The sequence below is a fragment of the Penicillium canescens genome, assembly GCF_028828765.1.
Source record: "Penicillium canescens strain IBT 15451 chromosome Unknown utg000004l_segment0_segment0, whole genome shotgun sequence".
In the NCBI taxonomy this organism is placed as follows: Eukaryota; Fungi; Ascomycota; class Eurotiomycetes; order Eurotiales; family Aspergillaceae; genus Penicillium; species Penicillium canescens.
The window spans coordinates 1,022,064-1,041,571 of NW_026703966.1; the positions used below are offsets into that span (position 1 = coordinate 1,022,064).

The following is a 19,508-nucleotide window of genomic DNA, read 5'->3' on the forward strand; positions in this document are numbered from 1 at the left end:
TTCACCATTTTATTCACCTTAATCCTTCCACGAGCCCAATTAACTATGCTAAGGCTACTCACATCCAATCAAGGAGACGAGACCTTTTGCTATAATCAGCCTGCATATGACATAGAGAGGCTTCCATACCAATGGAACACTGGCTTGAAACTAAACTATGAGCTGGGTGTATCATGTACTGCTTCAAACGGAACAGCTGGCCACCCTTGATATATGGCACCGTTATCAACGTGATCTCCAGGCAGAATACAAGTGTGCTCAAGTAGACAAGCATCATCTCCCATCGAGGCTCCAGACATCAGTCTTGACGCCGTCCGCAGGACACACCCGGAGCCGATGTTCAGCTCTCGCAGTTCAAATTCGCCACGAGTATTGATATGGGCGACAACAGAAGTATCATCGACTGCTACACGGTCTCCGATGGTGACCAAGTCTGGCTCAGTTAACATGATCGTTGGGCGTCCATTGGCAAAAAGAGCACAATTACGCCCGATACGAGCTCCCAAGGCACGGAAGAATGTATTCAGGTATTCAGTGCCGGTGAAGAAGCCCAGAATTCCAGCCCCGTCATAGGCCTTGCCCATTATCTTTTAGATGGCCAACTGGAGTTGTTGGAGTTGGAAGAAGGAATCTTTGTCCCAGGGATGAGGGCCTGGCTGGCGTTGGCCAAGTAGCATCCATTTGGAAGAGATGACGACGACCAAGGCGACAAATGACTGCAAACCACCAACCAGGCTCATCAAGCCCGCCAGAGTGCTGGAAAATATCACAAACTGCCAGCCAGCAGTGGTACTAGCGTCAAAGAAGTGCTCCCGAATGGCCGGGATGATGCGAAGGAGGATGGACAGGCTGATAACCGGTCCTGTAGACCAGTACACACTCACGACTGCCATGATTGCAATGGTATAGCAAACAATCTCCGACTCTGTCCACACGCGGTAGTTTGCTAGGCCCAGATAGAAGGCCCGACCAAAAGGCGTGGATAAAATTTCCGAAACACCGTCCGCATCTTTCTTTTTGACAACAGGACTAGGGAACTGAACCGCCTCTCCCTGGCGACTCCCAATCAGCACACTATCTGCTGAATAGTGTTTGTCGCGTTTGAGCAATGCCCCGGATCCAACCTGAACCCGCTCTCCGACGCTCACGCCAGGCGAAATGATCGCACGATCTGCTACCATCGCTCCATCCTGGATAACCACTTTATCCTTTCCATACCCATCCGAGGTATTCAGATGTGACTGTGCACCCCAGAGGACGTCGTCTCCAATCTCAACGAGATCGTAGTCTTGGGTAAAAGGACCCAGAGCAGGCCAGTACACCCGCTTGCCGATGCGGGCGCCCAGAGCACGCAACGCAATAGAGACTAACTCGTAATGCACGCCTAGCAACTCCGTAAACCAAAGCAGGTGACCATCAGGCAAGATCTGGGAGAGTACTGCGGTGCGGAGAATTTGACCTCGCGACTGAATTTCGACTGGTCCTGGTACGGAACGCCCACATAGCAGGTCCAACGTCTTTTTGATGCCGAGAATAAACATGAATTTGACAATAGGTCCCACAATCGTGGCATATACCTGAGCACGTAAAAACAGAGTCATGTGAGATGGTTCAATGAGCCATGAAGTAGCGTTCAGCACCTTGTTCCCGGATTTGAGCATAGTTAGCCTGTTGGCAAGAGGCACAAGGCCTGCAATCCACGGGAGATGCATCGAAAGGGTGCACAGCGTTCCAAGTGGCTTCACAATCAAGAAGTTCCAGATCCAGTGGGGATGAGGACTTCTAGTCGACATCAGCCTATCATTCTCCTCAGTTGCATCCGCCTTTGCCCAGCTAGATGAACGGGGACCTATATAAGTCCGCGGAGGAAGATGAGCGCCAGGGGCAACAATGGATCGGAGGCCCACCGAGCAGTCTCTTTCAATTTGGATGCGGCCGAGATAAATCGATGTGTTATGTGCAACAGCAAAAGCCCGACAAACGCAGTTGTCGAGGACGACATTGTCGCCAATCTCCAACAGATCATACTCTCCCAGCTGGGCTCCCGGGTGGATAGAAACGTTCTGCCCTATTTTCATTCCCATACACTGAAGATATAGACGTTTGGACCAGGAAGCCTTATCAAAAACTCCCATCCCCCAGATTGACAATGCCTTTTGCACTAACCACCATCGGGTATGATAGGGTCCCCACATAGGGTATGTTCCTTCACGGTACCGGCCAATGACTGTCAATTTGAAGAAAATGCCCAGCAGTGGGAAGACAAAGTTTGTTGCCAAATGAGCAAATGCCCAAGCCAAAGTCATCATGGCAGTTCTAGTCACCACATTTGGGCGAGTATGAACGTGCCCGGAGGCCTCCCCGAGCAGATGCACAAACAAAGTCCAATGAAAGGCAACCTTGACTGGATAGAACACGGTAATGGGGAGTAATTGAGCAAGGAGGACGATTGGGTTGGTTGAGCTGTATGTCTCGTTGCAGCTCGGCAAAGGAGGTTGAGAAGGCTGTGACTTGGTGGTATTCTGGGTGATGATAGCTTTCTCCACGATAGCTACCATGGCTTCGACGGTACTGTTAATGAAAAGAACGTCACTTGGCAAGCGAATACCGAATTCTTTCCGTAGCTCGAAAGCCATTCGCCCAGACTGCAAACTATCACCTCCAGCCAGGAAGAAATCTGTTGACTTGTCCATTTCGTCCAAGGAGAGGCTAAGGGTGCGTGCAAAAATATCACATACTCGAATGTAAATAGAATCTTTAGCTTCATCAGCACCTGGCTTCATTATTGCTTCATTGATAGCCTCCTCGTTGACCGATCCCGTTGCGTCAATTGGAATGGGACCATTGAGCAATTTGATGCTAGTTGGAACAAGATACCCAGGCAAATTTGCACAGAGATGAGATAAAATGCCTTCCACAGTGGGCATGTTGGTGCTGACGTCAAAAATGAAGGCTTGAAGTAGCCCATCCGTAAACCTCTTCCTGATGAAGACTTGGGACGAGCCACTATACTGCGTGATATATGTTCGGAGGATTTCAGGATCGATGTTGCATTGACGATTTTCAATTGCGGTAGTTATGGCAACACCTACTGCCGGTGCTGTTGCCTCGTAGTGACGATCGGCGATTGGAGTGTTATCGGAAAGAGATTTCAAGTGCAGTCGATGGCTCAGGTTTGACCTCAAAGCCTTTGTGTGACTCATTGGTAGGTGATCCTTATAAACGAGAAAAACTGGCCATTTGGGTTGGTCAAGGCGTTGGCGAAGGGCATGGTGAAGCTGCCTTAAGTCAACCCGAGGTTCTCCTGGCGTGGAAATTATGACAGCACCAACAACCTCTTGAAGACTCTTGTGGGGAACGGAGAATGCCAACACACTGGTTACTTTCCCGTAAATCGAAGTGTCACGGTCTTTGGCAGCAGTGAGGATGGCTTCTTCCACTTCAGAAGGAGAAATAATCTCTCCTCCTCGGTTGATCACCTCTTTGCTTCTTCCGGTGATGAATAAACAACCATTATGATCAAGGTAACCCATATCTCCTGTGTCAAACCATCCGGCGTTATTGAAACCTTCCCTATCAAGTCCTGCTTTGGTTAGATAGCCAGGGAACACTGGAAGACCCCGAACACATATCTTTCCTGTTTCTCCAGGACCCAACCTTGCTTGAGGTTCCTCGACTATTTGAACTACTAATCCAGTTCTTTGAGACTACTAAGCAGACAAGGCCGTGTCACGTATTGGGCTGGTTCTCCAACTAAACAGACATCAAATGTTTCCCTTTTTCTTTCTTTCACGAGTGGCCATATTACCCAAATCTGTCTTTCTAGGCCAACAGAGTACCGGGACAAACTGTCACCAGGGCACTAGGCCCTGCTTTAAATGACTTATTAATTATCTCAACACCGCAAAATAGCGAGTGAGTTTGTAAGCGGCCACCTGTACTTGACCAATTTTTAGGCGTAGTACAAATTCAAACCGTCTTAGCATAGACGGAGTTGCGTGATCACCTCAAGCCTCAGGGTATCGGTGCTAATACAAGGGTCGCACAGGCCGCTTGACATGTCCCGAAAGCTGAATTGCAAGCGATGATGGAGTCAGGTTCGCTTGCACCCAAAGTAGCTCCCTAGGTGAAGCCTGCTGCTGAGTAACATGCCACGATGATCGCGCAACATCCTGCTTGGAATACCCATAAGCGGCTGGCCTAGCAGATTTAGGGGACCGGAAGGGAATAAAAACGAAAGGATGATAATGGATTCTACTAGGGGGCTGAGCTTTATAGCTCATAGCTTACTAGGGCTAGCAAACATGTCTGGCAAAAACAAGGGCCGACAATGCGACTTCATTAGTCTCCTACACTTGGAAATTCATCTATTTCTCCTAATCTAAAAAAGGTTGACAATGCGTCTTCAGCTAAAAGCAAGATAGTCATGGCTTTTTTCGTCCATGGATCGCTCGCGCGGGGGCTGATCGAAAGGGAGGCCTAGCCGAAGAAGTCGTTTAAGTTTATCCAAGGAAGACTCCTTTTCTCGGGAAATGATTTCGCACATATTAATCATACGAGGCCTTATAGTCCAGTTGAATCTTATGTACAATTTGTGCTTGAGTTGAAAGAGATGTCTCGAGCGCTGGCAAATATAGGATGATGGCTTATTGCGAGCCAGAACTCCTATAGATTCCCTCAGCGCTTCTATGAAGTGATATTGTGTACCTAAAAAGATCACTATTGAGCAGAAACGGTATTTCCATACAATAAAAAGTTGAAATATTGCCGGAAGCCAGTATTAGAAATTTATGTAGTTGAGAGATAACAACAACACCGCGCGAAAATTGTCAAAGCACGGTACTGATGAAGTTTCCAAATGATCAAATTGCTTTTTATTAAAGAGTCAGATTACTTCACAGATGATACAACAACATGATCCTCCTATAGACCCTTCTCGTCAGATTCCAGCACTCCGGGCTTTTCGGTGGCCAAACCGTACCGTGGTTGAGACTACTGTCTATATTCTTTGATCGCCTGATCTCCCTGGTTCCAATAACTTGTTCTAATCGGTCATGTGCCCTGTCAATAACTTTATCGGTTTGTCTATAAAGACTCATCCGCGTCCTCTGATCAAATCTTTAGAAGTAAATTCTTTTCCATTCAGATATCCCAATCACCCAGAAACCCTTCCTGTGCGAGTTTTCAAAACCATTCATCATGTCTCATGAGGATATCACGGCAGTTGAATTTTTAACAGACATAGGAAAGACTGTCCAAACCATCGCAACCAATCTACAAGTTAATAGACTTGATCGAACTACCATCCGGAAAATCCTTGTCAATTACTCCTATCGAGCCGAGTCAGATGGCCGACTTATGAACGCCTCGAGACAAAATCCTCAATGCTATAACCGTGGCTTATTTCTAGCCTACACACATATGGAGTTTATATCATGGCTATCGAAAAACAACTACACCGTCCTATCAACGTCGATAAAGTGGTACAGCTGGAAGCAATTCTTCTCGAAATATCGCCTACCACTTTTCTCAATTCCATCACAAACAGCAGACTTGCAGAGCCAGTTGCAGCATATCGAGAAGACGGCGGATTTGGTTCATGCAGACCTTAATTCTCACAATGTAAAGCGTTTCTCCCCACTGATGTCATGAATTTACACTCAGTCTTGAGAAAGATTCCTATTCCGCCAGAGTCTATAAAATACGCGAAAGTCCCCGTGGGGGATCCCGCTGCGCCTCCTCCAGAAGGTACGTTTACTCTTCTTACGATGATTTCATCGTCTCTAATTTCGCGATGGTTGTAGCAATTCATGACCTTCTTCGGCGCGGTACGATTATTCAGCAGCACCTAACCGGTCATAACCTCGTATAGCCAAGTGCTGTTTTCAGTAATGTTATTCTGAAATGTATCAGAGATCTCCTGCAAGTCTCTGAAGGCTAGCTTATAGTCATCGTCTATGGAAGGGTTTATGAGGAATCGATAAAAGCTACTGTAAGACCGATCGCAATTGGATGATCACACTAACACGATGAATCTTGGGATCCTTTAAGTCTACATTCAACCTAGCTTTTTATGGCGTTGGGGGAGTGTTTTGCTAAGCCCAAAGTCACAATCTCACATCACATATATATCTTTTGTCTACCACACAACTACGATGATGCTCCTTGCTAAAAAAAATCAATCACAAGAATAAATAAGTCACATTTTTTTCGATTTGTGTTATTTCCTCCCAGGAAATCCCAATACCTCTAATCAACACAAGCTCCAAAACGATCCACAACGCCACGCACGGAGTTCCTTTCACATATCATCCACATCAAACGGGACGTACAATTTTTGAATTTTAGAATCCATAAAGAAAGTAACGATCCTATCTTTGTGCCTTGACCCCACGCACACAGAACAAAAGCTGCAACGACTCTACCAACCCTAGTGCCTAAGAGAGTCCGATATTCACGCGAAGATGGATACCAAGTATGCTGTGTGCTAGATGAAAGGGAGGCCTTGGCGCTTGTACACATGCTTAACACCCCGAAGAGTGTCCTATTCGTTAGTCTCAGCCACGACCACCGACTTGAGACTGTCCCGAGAAAAGTCCAGCTGATAGGCAGCCTTGGTAAACCCCGAGATGAACGGATCACAACATCTTCTAGATCGAAAAATGTCGTCAATAATAATCATGCCGCGCCCGGAACGCCCGTTCCACCAAAACGGGTTTGACCTTCGTGGCGCATTGCAATCTCGATGTTTTGAAAGCTGGAGTCGGCGTGGCTGATTACAAGAGCATTACGCAATGACATCTACTTGTATAGGTCAAGGGCCAACGTATAAAGCGAATTATTATATTTCTTGTTTTTACTAAGACATTATATTGAGAACCAAAACATCGTGAGAATTCTGAATATATCGTTGCCACTGGCCACGGCCCCGGAGAGCGTAGAACAATCAAGAAAGCCTAGCCAATTCATCATGTCCCGGTAAACTAAGCTTAGACATCATCACAAACCACGTATGCATGGTCCAGGTTGATCACTTTACCGCCCGCCAGAGACACCCAAGTTTGTCGGGCATTCAATTCAGCGTGAAGATGATCGCCGAAGATCTCACACACGGTGTCCTGTTGGAACGCGACGAGCTGTGCGCTGGACGCATACACATCGCCATCTTTTGCGACGGCTGTATGGCCCCAGAGGGACTTGATGGAACGCTTTTGGCCATCGGTGGGGACAGCAACATTGGCATTTGCGCCGGACTGGTCGTTCGCAAGTTGGATGGTGACTTTGTTGGCATCGGCGAGGACCGTAGTAGAGAGGTAGGAGAGAACGAATACAGCAAGTCCTGGAATCTTCATTTTGTATGAGTGTTTATCTCGGATCCTGCTAGAGGTTGACGCCTGAGAGATCGCGTGGAGGATAGTATAAATATTGAAACTGTTCGGATAGGCGGAAGCGTCGAGTCGAGGGGCGTTAAATACTTTTGTCAACGACCTCGTGGTCAATAGAGCTCGTCATTCAGAATTCAAGTCTGCGAGAAGTACTCCATTTGCAGATTGATCTTGCGGATTGATCTTTTCCGGTGATAAATAAAGCAGCAGCATTACCAAGGGAAACCTTAGCTTTGGATTCTCAGTACCTGCCGCATTTGGCAGTTGATAGGAGTCATGAGCAAGAATACGAAGCTCAATTGATGTTCAACGGTCGGTTTTGCAAATCTACTGGAGGGGATCTAGAAACGAAACGTGGATTAGGATATCCCAGTGCGGTCGACATACTAGATCTGGTCATCAATCCCGAAATCGACCGCATCACCATCATCATTGTTTTTGATCTCTTTTTATGACCGGGATGAACCGAAGCACGCTAACTTATGACAGAAATAAGTGTCCCAAGTCTAGATTTCTCCACAGACCACCTGCATGCTAAGAATCCCATTAGGTGCTATAGATCGGACGTACTCCTGGCTCCTGCCGACTGTCAGACTATCATGGCTCATTTAGGTAGATGGCTAGTACTAATCAAGCTGCATATTTACAATGGGTTGGAGTATTCCTCTGAGCGCCTTCTAATTCGATTAAACAACTGAAAATCATATAGCCGATTGATAGGCGACAAGCAACACAACAAGGTTTTATGTAACAGAGGTAAGATCTACTAACAGGTGATGATTTATTAATTCCACCTCCGGCTCCTCGAAGGTATCTAGGCCCGCAAAAGCGAGGTTGCCGAGTCGAAACTATTTCTTGGCTTGGGTTCAAAAGCTGCAAGCGGCTATGGCATCAATTCCTGGATCCACTACAGACCCAGTGCAGCAACCAAAACAAACCTTAACGTCCTAGAAAATGGGGTTTAAGGGAGATCCTCGTGTTCAGTTGAACCTAGTTGCTTGCTGGCCTTATGTTTGGCCACGAGTGATAGGCGGATGAAATGTCCAGGCATCACATTCCAGACTTACTGTCGCCACCATGATTGTTCGAGTAGGAGGATCAGTTCATGGCTTTGCGAAAAATATCTTGCAATTTTGAGCTCTAGAGTGCTCCCCATGCTATATGGCTAACACATTACTAGTGAATGCCCCACTAATGTTCGCTTCGAGCGGAGACATGCGGCTCCTCCACATTGACTCGGGCTTGGTGGGGTCGCACCTCGGACCCTTCTAGATTCTATTCATGACATCGACATGAATCGTTACATATGCAGAGAATATGCTTGGTCTGTAGGTCTTATCCCCGGGTGTTAACTACGAAACAACGATCGTACCTTTTGACGGATTGTACAACACTTTTCTAGCAAGTACATAATAATATAGCATAGCACTTGCTCTTACGTTTTTCGGGAATTCTATCCGGTAAAGAATCTGGTCAAGTCATATTTTCAGCTCAGAATAGTGCAGGGCAGAATATCGAGATCCACCAAGTAATGCGTCTCATGCGCCACACTTATAAAAGCTCCGACTTTTATATACTTGAAGAGCAAATAAGAAGAACTTTGGTCAGCCCGGCTATAAGATTTTAATGAACAGTCTACTATATTAAGGAGACTACTCTAAAGAAGTCGTCCTCCCTTCTATTTGTACTTTTACTTCTTATTCACGACAAAACCCACTGCCGTTAAGGTAGTTGCTATCGTATAAATAGAGATCAGCTGGGTGGCAAGTCCGAATTGAGGGCTAGTCTTAGAATTCATGAAGGATTTCATCCGAGCATTCTTACGCTTTGGACAGCTTGCAGCTCTCTAGAAGCTGATGGTCGCATAAAAGTCCGCATGGTTTAGGTCGAAGGATCCGAAAACAATATACAGCCACCGTTTTTCATTGCGATAATATTTACAGCATTGCATTGGAATGTCAATCACATTGTGCGTTGCTTCAACTCCGCAGAGCCTCTCCTTTTGACTAGCCTCTCAAAATATGAAAGCTGGAGGGAGACAATAATGTATACTGGTGCAAGGATATGTACCGCTGGGAGTTCTATAATTATAAACCAATTGGTACCAGAATTATTGCAGCAGTATATGGCCCCCGTTCGATAACAAATGTCCCGCTGCGTTTGCACAAAGTGGCCAGCTTCATCCATATCGCGTAATTCATCGTCATCTAAGCCGTATTTTTGTAAAATCTATCACGATTCCCAAAGGATTTTTTGAATATGCGCAATAAATTCATGAGTACAAGAGTAGTATCTTCAGGGCTGCATGGGTGATCTCAAGAACTGACAGTGGACCCAATCCACCACCCCAAGCCTTTAATGTTTATCTAATGATTCCGTAATAACCTTCGCAGCCTCATCTACATTAAACTTCCCAAATGGCAGCTCTGTCCAGAGCACCTGTTGTGCAACACCTTGCCAGATCATGGATTCCGTGCCATAGAGCACTTTCCATCCAGCGCGCTCGCCAAGATCGAAGAACGCTGTACGTGGCCTGGGATGATAACACATCTCAAGAATATAACCTTTCTCCTCCTTGTCCAAAAAAGCCTGCACTATCTTCCTAGCCAAGATTTCCCCCTCTTCTTTAGGTGGAAAGTCTGGTACAGTGCCGACAACCAGAACTGGAGCTTCCAAGGCCTCAGCCTGGTTGACAGAAGAGACCCAAACCAACTCTCCACTAAAGTCAGTAGCTTTGAACGAGTCTATGATAGCCCTGATCTCAGTCTCTAGCCTATTCACCATATATATCTTTTTCACACCCATCCACTTCCACAACGCGTAAATAGCTGCTCGACACGCCCCGCCGCCTCCGATGACGAGACCTGGCTTGCCTGTGGATTTTGAGATGATGCCAGGGATGTTTTGCAAGAAAGCTTCTCTCACACCGATACAATCCGTGTTGGTGCCGATATATCTGGTACTTCCATCGGCTGCTTTGCGAAGGAAGACCGTGTTGATGGCGCCGATGATTCGGCCTTCGTCCGTTACCTCGTCGACGGCGGACGTCATGGTCACTTTGTAGGGCATTGTAACTGCACATCCAATGATGCCTTGTTGTTTCAGGGCTGGCAGGAATTCAGACGCATCTTGGGTTTCGAGGAGGGAGTACACCCACGGTAGGCAGACCCCCTTGAAAAGAGTTGCGTGTAGAAGTGGTGCCATGGAGTGGGCAATCGGATAACCGAACAAGAATGCCTGTTGCGGTTTTTCACAGCTGGTTGAAGTGATACAGGAAGAGCCATACTTGTATGACTCTTTCAAAGTACTCTCGAGACTGTTGACCGAACTCATAGCGAGAAAGTGCTTTTGAGCGGCGGCCAAATTTGTTGTACTTGAGTTCGTAAAAGTCAATAAAGTTGAAATTGTTTTTTTAATAAGCTGCCCCCGTTGGCTGCTCCCTGCATGCCTTTTCTATCTTCATTTGTAGAGAATATTCTGCTTGGGATGTGGGGAAGCAGCCCGAATCAAGTTACTGTCGGTGGAGGATTTAGCCTAGAGCACGGATCGCCGCCTAAAGTATTACCATGTTGTTCGAGCATCGTGCTAATTGGATCTGGTCTAGCATTCGCTTCAATATCGGTTAGATTATTTCCGGGATAGTATTGGGCTCGATGCCCAATTTTGCGCTCAATGTGGGGGTTGGTATTAAAAAACTATGTAGTCACCTCCCAGTCCCCCGCCCCACCCGGGGCCTTTGGAGCATGTATTTATTGTGGGTAAATTATGGGTATGCGGACACAGCTCGGGGTTTATTGAATCAATTGGGAGCGGAAGCTGCCAGTTAGGTACATTATTTTCCTCTGAACACATTCCTCTTAGACGGAAGAAGTGTTCTCCATATGCTGCGTACCCACCTTGTTCCCCTCAAAGACCGCTTGTTCGGCCTCTCGCTGATCAGCAATAGTACGTTCTGCGCCTCGGCGCTTGGTGAGAGCAAAGCCGCGGATATTGAAGAGAATATCCATCTCCTCCAATGAAAAGCCCTTAGTCTCAGGCATGAACAAATACACAATAATCAGACCGCACACCACGGAGCTCCCGAAGAAAAAGAAAGTGCCATACGTGATGTTTGCCATCATATAGGGAGTTGAGTAAGTAATTATGAACTGCCCCAGCCACTGGACGCATGTCGTAAAAACGAGAGAAATCGATCGAATACCGGTCGGGAAGACCTCAGCACTGAAAAGAATGTCAAATTAAAAGATAAGTTAACATGCCGCTAGGGAAGTCATACCAGAAAACCCATGGGATACCATTCCAGGAGATGGCGTAAAAGACAGCAAAGATATAGACCATAACAATGGCCACGTAAGCCCCAGCATCTCTAGTTGCAGTAGTTTCGAAAGATCCAGAGAGCTTGGTGTAGCCAGCAAGGTAGTACATGGCGACGATGGCACCTGAAGAGCCAATGATCATGGATTTCCGACGGCCGAGACGGTCAATTCCGAATACCATGAAAAGGATAGTCGCTGTACACTTCACGATGCCGAAGACACCGGTTGCTAGCAGTCCTACACTAGTACCGGAGAAACCAATGGACCTGAATATGGTGGGTGAGTAGTAGTTGAGCGCGTTGATACCCGAAAGGTTCTGCAACATCATCAAGGACATGCCAATAAAGAGTCGATTTCGATTCCCACGAAGAAACACCTCCTTTATCTTCACGAGGAATGGCTGACTATCACCAACCTCAGCTTCATGCCTCAACTGTTCTTCGATTGTGTCAGCCTCCCACTGGATATAGGCGTCCTCTGCGGCAAGTTTCCGGATGGAGGAGAGATTGTTAATTGCTTTTGCGCGCTGACCATTTTTGATCAGCCATCGAGGCGACTCGGGTTGTAGCAGGATCAGTACGACTAGCAGAGTCCCAGGGATAAGCTGTAGAGCAAAGGGGATTCTCCACTGTGCATCAGAAGAAGCAGAAATATGCTCATTCACCCCATAGTTGACCCAAAAGCCGATAATCTGAGACATCTGGAGGACCATTTCGAACACTCCAACTAGTCGACCTCGGATCGCAGGTGGCGACCATTCTGCGATGTACTGAGGAACGATGAGGGAGGAGGCACCGACAGAAAGTCCTTGTTTATTCGTCAGCATCTATCAGATAACAGGAATAAAATACCGCGAAATACCAGTAAGTGCACGACCGCCATAGATGAGCCCAACGTTACCAGAAGAAGCAAGCTGTAAAACAACACCCACATCGAACAGAGCACCGCAAACTGCCAAGGGTATTCTGCGACCAAATTTCTCAGTGAAATATGACACCAGGATAGCCCCAAAGAAGCAGCCAGCCTGGAATGTGCTGACAATGTTGGCACTGAGCGAGGCAAGAGCCACCTTAGAATCACTGTCAAGCCCAAACTTGCTCTTAAATGATGGTAAGGTTATGGTACCACCAATAAAGGCTGAGTCGTATCCAAACATGGCGGAACCCATGCTTGCAGAGATGGCCAAGGCATACACCCGCCAGTTATAAACCGACTCCGGGGCCGGAAAGGCAGAGCTGTCCTTGACCTTCAATAGAGAAGGCATTCTGTCCTGTCCGTTGGAACTGAAATAGTGTATAGAAAAGTGAATGTAAAAACAGCCACCAAGGGGGATCAGCACACCTGGAATGGACTGGAGAATAGCGGATTGATGTGCAGTATAAATGCATGCTGGGGTGGAGAAATCTGGGGTAAGCAGTCCCCATACCCGCTGCCCCGCATAGGTGTAAATTGGGGGATCTGAGCTTAGCCGATTCGATTAAAGTTTCTTCGCCAAGGAGCTGGGGTCTACCGTACAGGGAAATTTGAGGCTTAGAAAAGAGCCGAGTTCTCTCTTTGGGTCGACTGAAGCGGTGTGGGTGGTCATAGCACAATTGATGCGGAACGAGCGTAAATGCCTGTGTTCACTTTAGGGCAAACTTACCCCGGGTATATACCTTATACAGTAAACACGCTGGAAAATCAAAAGCGATTAAGAGTTTGCTTGGATGATATCAAAATAGCTAGGACTATCTACTGAAGACAATTGTCAATTACCGACCAAGGTGCAGGTCTCCCTGTGCATTGCGTAAACTCCTCAGCAACTACCGTAACCATGGATGAAGTAGAGTCCAGACCAGTTACGTCAAGTTCCGAAGTCACATTCCCATTTTTCCCCTTGCAAACACTGCACAAATGTGGATAGCCTAACTCCAAGAAGGCAGCTTGGAGAGCGCGCGAGACTTTTTCGGTCACGTTTTCCTCGCCTACCACTGAAATTTCCTGTTTGGGTAGCTGCCCGATGAGGTGACGCGCCTGATGGACTTGCGCGAGACTGAGTTGACCAGGCGCCGAAGGGAATGGAATCAAGGGATGGGTGACAAGTGATATCGGGGATGTAATCCTCGAGAGCTGCCCATTTGGCCCCATTCCCACAGCCAGGAGTGGCTTCGAATATTTTAGCTTGTAGTTGCGGACAAACAAGCTAAGTTCGTAGCAATCTTCGATTGCGGCTGAGAGTATACTTAGTTTGATGATATCTGCGTCTCGAGATTAGCCTTTTCGTGAACGATGCTTGGCTTAGTGCGGTATGGAAAACTTACCACCAAACGCATCGGCCGCAGCAAATCTCTGCATGAGTTCTTCACTCGTCCATGCCACCTTGCCAGTCCAGCTATGGTAGGAGGCCACGACCTTTGTAGAACTTTTCTTCTCCGTAATCTCTTTGAGCATAGCCGGGGGCCACTCAATTTCCACATCAACATAGGCTATTCCGGACGCAACAGCAAGCAAAATGAGGTCCAAAGCCTCCTTACTCGCATCATCAGGAAACTTGCCACCTTGCGACTTGGTGCGGATAGTGAAAAGAATTGGCAGGGAAGACATTGCTTGCAGAGCCTCCACTTGCTCCTTGACGTAACCTAGGGAAGGCAGATTCACATCGCCAACCTCTTTGCCAGGTGGACTGAGCAAGTCCACCCTCAATTCCCAAACGTCACCGCCATATCCGATCCTTGTGATGATACCCTTAGCGTCGTTTATATCTGTGAAAGTCAAGGGGATGATAAAGGTCTGTTTGCCGTTGACATAATTTGAGAAGATGATGTCCTTTCTCTGAAGTTGAGACATCGTGAGATAAGGGAACAGAAAAATGGAGGAATATTTCCAAGATTGCAACGTCAAAATGTGAATGAACCCTCAAATAATCGCCTTCCTTAAATGCCGGGGGTTTATCCGGGCACTGGCGCTTGCTTTGCAATTCACCGTTAGGGATCCAAATTCGGGTAAATAATATCCATCTTACGCATGAGCCTCGATTGATGCAACGACTTCATTGGCCACTTCTTAACTCGTAAAGTAAGCATTGTCAATCACTTAAAGAAGTGGGGTCGGCTAAATCTTTCCCGGATCCCCGCACTTGCAAGGGCAGCTTTGGTTTTAAATTTTAACTTAACTCTAGGCTTGAAATGTAACTTTTGTAGGTCTTTTGTCGTCTATTTCCCACGTGAGACCTCCCGGCATTTTTTTTTACTGGAATGTCGAAACTTTGCCGTGAGGATGTTCTAACTGTCGGTACATATTTCTATCTCCAGATGGATACCACGTTCAGGAGCTCCCACTGAGAAATTCCGGCCTTCCAAAAGGCTCCGCAGTAATACAGTAACCTGCCATCCAGAGGTTCAAGGACAACTAGTTCGATGACAGCTAGTCGATAGAAAGTGTCGTAGCCACATTGTCGACAATAAGCTAGCCGATATCAGATTCCCCAAGCACTCAAAACGATTCGCGGCTGACGTCTACCTAAGACTGTTATAGCTTCTTCGCTTGCTTAACAAAGGTGCTAACAAAGATAGGTCCTATCAATGTGCAAGTAGAAAGTGCCTAAATAACCACCAAATACATCTTAGAGGTTTCTCCAGTTAATCCGCTTAAGAACATCCCTTGAATCCCCCCGACAGAGGCGATAAAATATCTAACCTCATATCGTGCAACCATTGCCAGCACGAATAAATAGGAAATAGAGGGATTCCGGCTTCGGGGGGAGGAGTAGCGTTCGGATTTGACGAGGAGCGCTAAGGTACTATTCCGAAATTCAAACTTAGTAATAGGAATCGAGAATCTGATAGAGGCCTAGCTGTTAGTACACGATCCTAAGGGTAAGGAAGAGACTTCACAAAGAATAGCGGGATTAGGATCCGGCTAATAGGCTCTTTATAGTACTTCTCGTAAACAATCTCGTTAGTTAGAACTTTACTACGAGCTAAATTCTGTTTAGTCGTAGGTAGTGCGTTTAGGTCAGTGTTACGTAGACGACTTCGACGTCTAGTTTCTCCTTAAGATGCCTACCTATTAGTACGCTAGAATCAGACTCTACATTATTAGAAGCCTTAGTTATCGGCGGTTTAAAATCCCTAGCTAGACTATCAAACCTAGAAACGACCATCCCTATATAATACACTATAAAAAGACTCGATGTTCCCGCGGATATAGCGCTAGCAACGATTCCGACCAGAATATATATATAAGCTAGGGATGTAAATTGCATAGTACCCGTGAACTCCGACAAATCATTGCTTAAGATAAACGCCTTTTTTTAGGATTAGCTTTAGAAAGAAAGCGCACAAAATGAACAAACCCACGGTAGACCCGATAGATCTAAATACATAGCGAATAACAGTCACGGCGCTAAAAGAGGAAGTGCTACAACTAAGATTTGAAATTGTTTGGTATGCAACGAGGCCAGAAACATCATTCAAGATTGTAGTACCCCTAGTGACGATACTAAGACGGGTGGCAATCAGCTTTATGGTTAATATAATTGTGAAAGTGGTACTAATACTAATTACACTAAGCCGCACTAGCAGTGAAGGCTTAAATAGAGCTTGCCGAAATAAGTTCTATAAGAATAAAGGAGAGGCCCATTAAAACTCTAGTTCTAGTGAACGCAACATATAAGAAAAAAGAAGGATTGCTCTTATAGACTTTATCGACGTTAATAGGCCATCTTTTAACGTCAGAAGGATAGGTTCTCTCGTCAATCCCTAGCAACTAGGCAGGTCCTAAGTCACATACAGTTAGGCATACCTCGCGTCCTATCCCTTTTTAATCAACCAGTATTTTAACTTTGCCTAGGCTGAATAAGGAGAGGGTAAGCAGACCCTCTCTTTTTATGTATGGGGAAGAGAGAAAAGAGACTAGATTCTTGATAGGAAAGGGTACAGTACAGACTATATAGACACTCTGGAATGCATAGACTTATAGTAGCGTGCGTATTGCTTCAGCAGAATTAAGGTTGAATGATAAAAGAAATGATGGAGTACTCACCTACTTTGTAGTAGCTCTAGTTACGTTTGATAAAACTTTTCAGCTCAGCAAAAATCTCCTCGATCGGATTCAAGTCTGGTGAGTAAGGCGGCAGGTACACCAATTTCACTTTCGTGTCCGCGCACATCTGTGAAATCCGTCCCGAATGATGAAATGACGCATTATCTATGACCACAGCAGATTTAGGTTCGGACCATCGTCCGTAGTGTTAAAGGAGGTGGGCTAAAAAGTCTTCGAACACAGCGGCATCGGTTACACCGCGGAACACACGCGAGAGAATGATCCTATCCTAGGCATACGCAGGCAGTATCTAATATCTTTAGTCGCGATAGAACTGAGATACCTACAAGGTGACCACACTATATAATGACTAGCCTATGCGCCTAAGCCCAGCCCGCTTATTATATCTAGATTCATCAACATAAACTAGCTGATACGACTAAAAATCCGACAAATTATAGAGATAGAGTTCTCGCAAATCGGCATTAGGCTCCTTGGCATACTACCGAGCCAATTTTTAGACTAGCCTTTAGCGATAAGGACTCTTCTAATGCTAGTGTTAGTGACTGGGTCTCTGTTATATCACAATTAGACACAGCTTTGAGGGGAGAAGTCTCGAGGCCATATAGCAAGCTTAACGTAGGGAACGCTCGGGAGTAACGTACAAGGGAAGAAGCCTGTTGCTGGGGGAGAAAAGAGGGGAGTGGAGGGGAATACAAAAATTCAGTTCACTATCCAAAAGAACATCAAGTTTAGGACAAAATGAAAAGACAGAGAGCTTGAAATACATAGTTCATTGCGACAGTACCTGTCTCTTCAGCAAACACTCATTCAAGCGACTGAACAAATCTTGGCCAGTAACTCTTAAAGCATCATATTATGTAAATACGAGCCTCACCAGCTCCAGCCAAACCAATGTATCAATGATGTCTGATGGCCTCATTAAAGTTGACAAGCTTTCGGAATCAACGCCGCAATTCATCGGTGAACGCGATGACCTGGCTTTCACTTGTTGCCCACGAAGTGACAAGGCGGACCACAGCATGGTCGCTGCTAACTTTCTCCCAGATATAAAACTGGAACTTATTTTGCAATTTCGAGATCAGCGCATTCGGCAGGATTGCAAAGACCTGATTGGTTTCCGTCTCGGCTGACAAACTGAACCCGGCCTCAACGACACCAGAGGAGAGTAATTGCGCCATTTTGTTGGCGTGGCGCGCAAGTTCAAAGAAGAGATTTGAGCGGAATAACTCCAGAAACTGGACCCCTAGAGTACGACCCTTCGCGAGAAGACCCCCACGCTGTTTCACATGGAACGCAAAATCTTCCGCCAGGGATGGATTGTTGATAATGATTGCTTCGCCGAGGAGCGTGCCGACTTTCGTCCCACCAATCCAAAAGATATCTGTCAGACGGACCAGATCCGCCAACGTAAGGTCGTTCTTTACCGCCGACAAGGCCGCTCCTAGTCGTGCGCCATCGAGAAGAAGAAGTAGGTTGCGTTCCTTGCAGAGATCAGAGATTGCACACAATTCGGCCTTGGTATAGACCGTGCCCGTCTCCGTTGCGTTAGAGAGATAGACGAGACGAGGTTTTGCCATGTGGGGGAAGTGTGCGTTCTGATCCAAAGCATCTTGTATACTTTTAGGAGTCAGCTTCCCATCAGAAGGGGGCACGGTGATAATCTTGTGTCCAATTGCTTCAATGGCTCCAGTTTCCCGAACAAATATGTGTCCAGTACTCGCCGCTATTACCGCCTCATGAGGACGGAGGCAGCTTCCAATCGAAATGATGTTCGCAAGAGTACCACTCGCAACAAAATGGATGGCGGCGGTAGGAGCATTGATATACTCTCTTATACACTCCTTGGCCGCATCAGAGTATTCGTCGTCGCCATACGGTCTCTGCTGTGCGGTATTTGTATCAAGGAGCGCTTGCAAAATGTTCGGATGGGCTCCTTCACTGTAGTCATCCAGGAAGCTGCTTGGGGCCATTTCTTGGCTGAAGAAGATTAAGAGGAGCAATTTAAAATAGTGAGACGAACGCAATGTGTTCCGGGTAGCCCCGGGTATAAAAGGGCTTTTGCAAGAAAAGAAATGATAAATCTCAGCATTTGCCGCGATGCTTACAAAGCACGAGCGTAGTGTCAGTCTTGTAAATGATTATGACCTCTTAGTCGGGCAACATGTCTTCCAACGTTCGGAGAGATTCGTGATTCAGTTAAGCTTTACTAATATTTCTATATATTTAACACCATCAAACGGCTAATTGGTGCTGCTAAAGGAAGGCTCCACCCGGCACGGCACAACAGGCATCCGATCGGAGACTTTATATTTGCTTAGACTTATGGGGCTTTTCTCTTATTTCGGATACTGTCTTCCTCCCTATTTGCCCCGGGGATATAGCTATTCTTTTGTCTTTAGAGACGGCGTCTTTCCTTGGCTTTATCGTGGCATCTAGCAAAAAGATCTATTCGCTCTATAATCAACAAAGATGACAATCTCGTCATGCGCGCCTGGTTTTGGTATCGTTAAGGAGGAAGCAAGTTATGCTGCTGTTAGATCACAGCGGATGAGGACACCACAAACAGCTACTGAGATTTCCGCAACGACTTTTAATGGTACGACCACTGTGTCTATCACTCCAAATAGTGCGACGGAAGTGGATTCGTGGTGGTCTAGCCTTGTTATCTGGAGAATGAGTTAGGATATATGACAGCGGCGAGGAATAGTAAATTTGAGAAAAGGGTTGAGATCTGTCGGGCCTAGGGGGAAGATGTTAGATA

At 46.3% G+C, this 19,508-nt stretch overlaps 8 protein-coding genes across 8 annotated transcripts; 1 reads left to right on the forward strand and 7 right to left on the reverse strand.

Annotated features, from left to right (window-relative positions):
• Window positions 1–155: 155 nt before the first annotated feature.
• Window positions 156–584, reverse strand: N7446_005739 (uncharacterized protein; the record flags this gene model as incomplete). Its single annotated transcript, XM_058514487.1, has 1 exon — window positions 156–584. The coding sequence occupies one exon, from the start codon at window positions 582–584 to the stop codon at window positions 156–158; it is 429 nt and encodes a 142-aa protein (XP_058371665.1).
• A 6-nt stretch (window positions 585–590) lies between these two features.
• N7446_005740 (uncharacterized protein) lies at window positions 591–3,803 on the reverse strand (the record flags this gene model as incomplete). Its single annotated transcript, XM_058514488.1, has 2 exons — window positions 591–3,676; window positions 3,794–3,803. 2 exons carry the CDS (start codon window positions 3,801–3,803, stop codon window positions 591–593), a joined length of 3,096 nt encoding a protein of 1,031 aa, XP_058371666.1.
• A 1,396-nt stretch (window positions 3,804–5,199) lies between these two features.
• N7446_005741 (glyoxalase family protein) lies at window positions 5,200–5,872 on the forward strand (the record flags this gene model as incomplete). The annotated part of the gene is made up of 3 exons (XM_058514489.1): window positions 5,200–5,622; window positions 5,676–5,748; window positions 5,805–5,872. 3 exons carry the CDS (start codon window positions 5,200–5,202, stop codon window positions 5,870–5,872), a joined length of 564 nt encoding a protein of 187 aa, XP_058371667.1.
• Window positions 5,873–6,989: 1,117 nt separating this feature from the next.
• Window positions 6,990–7,352, reverse strand: N7446_005742 (uncharacterized protein; the record flags this gene model as incomplete). The annotated part of the gene is made up of 1 exon (XM_058514490.1): window positions 6,990–7,352. The coding sequence occupies one exon, from the start codon at window positions 7,350–7,352 to the stop codon at window positions 6,990–6,992; it is 363 nt and encodes a 120-aa protein (XP_058371668.1).
• A 2,388-nt stretch (window positions 7,353–9,740) lies between these two features.
• Window positions 9,741–10,718, reverse strand: N7446_005743 (shikimate dehydrogenase family protein; the record flags this gene model as incomplete). Its single annotated transcript, XM_058514491.1, has 1 exon — window positions 9,741–10,718. One exon carries the CDS (start codon window positions 10,716–10,718, stop codon window positions 9,741–9,743), a length of 978 nt encoding a protein of 325 aa, XP_058371669.1.
• A 524-nt stretch (window positions 10,719–11,242) lies between these two features.
• Window positions 11,243–12,965, reverse strand: N7446_005744 (sugar porter family MFS transporter; the record flags this gene model as incomplete). Its single annotated transcript, XM_058514492.1, has 3 exons — window positions 11,243–11,606; window positions 11,662–12,508; window positions 12,563–12,965. 3 exons carry the CDS (start codon window positions 12,963–12,965, stop codon window positions 11,243–11,245), a joined length of 1,614 nt encoding a protein of 537 aa, XP_058371670.1.
• A 467-nt stretch (window positions 12,966–13,432) lies between these two features.
• Window positions 13,433–14,527, reverse strand: N7446_005745 (type I 3-dehydroquinate dehydratase; the record flags this gene model as incomplete). The annotated part of the gene is made up of 2 exons (XM_058514493.1): window positions 13,433–13,938; window positions 14,002–14,527. The coding sequence occupies 2 exons, from the start codon at window positions 14,525–14,527 to the stop codon at window positions 13,433–13,435; spliced, it is 1,032 nt and encodes a 343-aa protein (XP_058371671.1).
• Window positions 14,528–17,688: 3,161 nt separating this feature from the next.
• Window positions 17,689–18,717, reverse strand: N7446_005746 (threonine aldolase family protein; the record flags this gene model as incomplete). Its single annotated transcript, XM_058514494.1, has 1 exon — window positions 17,689–18,717. The coding sequence occupies one exon, from the start codon at window positions 18,715–18,717 to the stop codon at window positions 17,689–17,691; it is 1,029 nt and encodes a 342-aa protein (XP_058371672.1).
• Window positions 18,718–19,508: the final 791 nt, after the last annotated feature.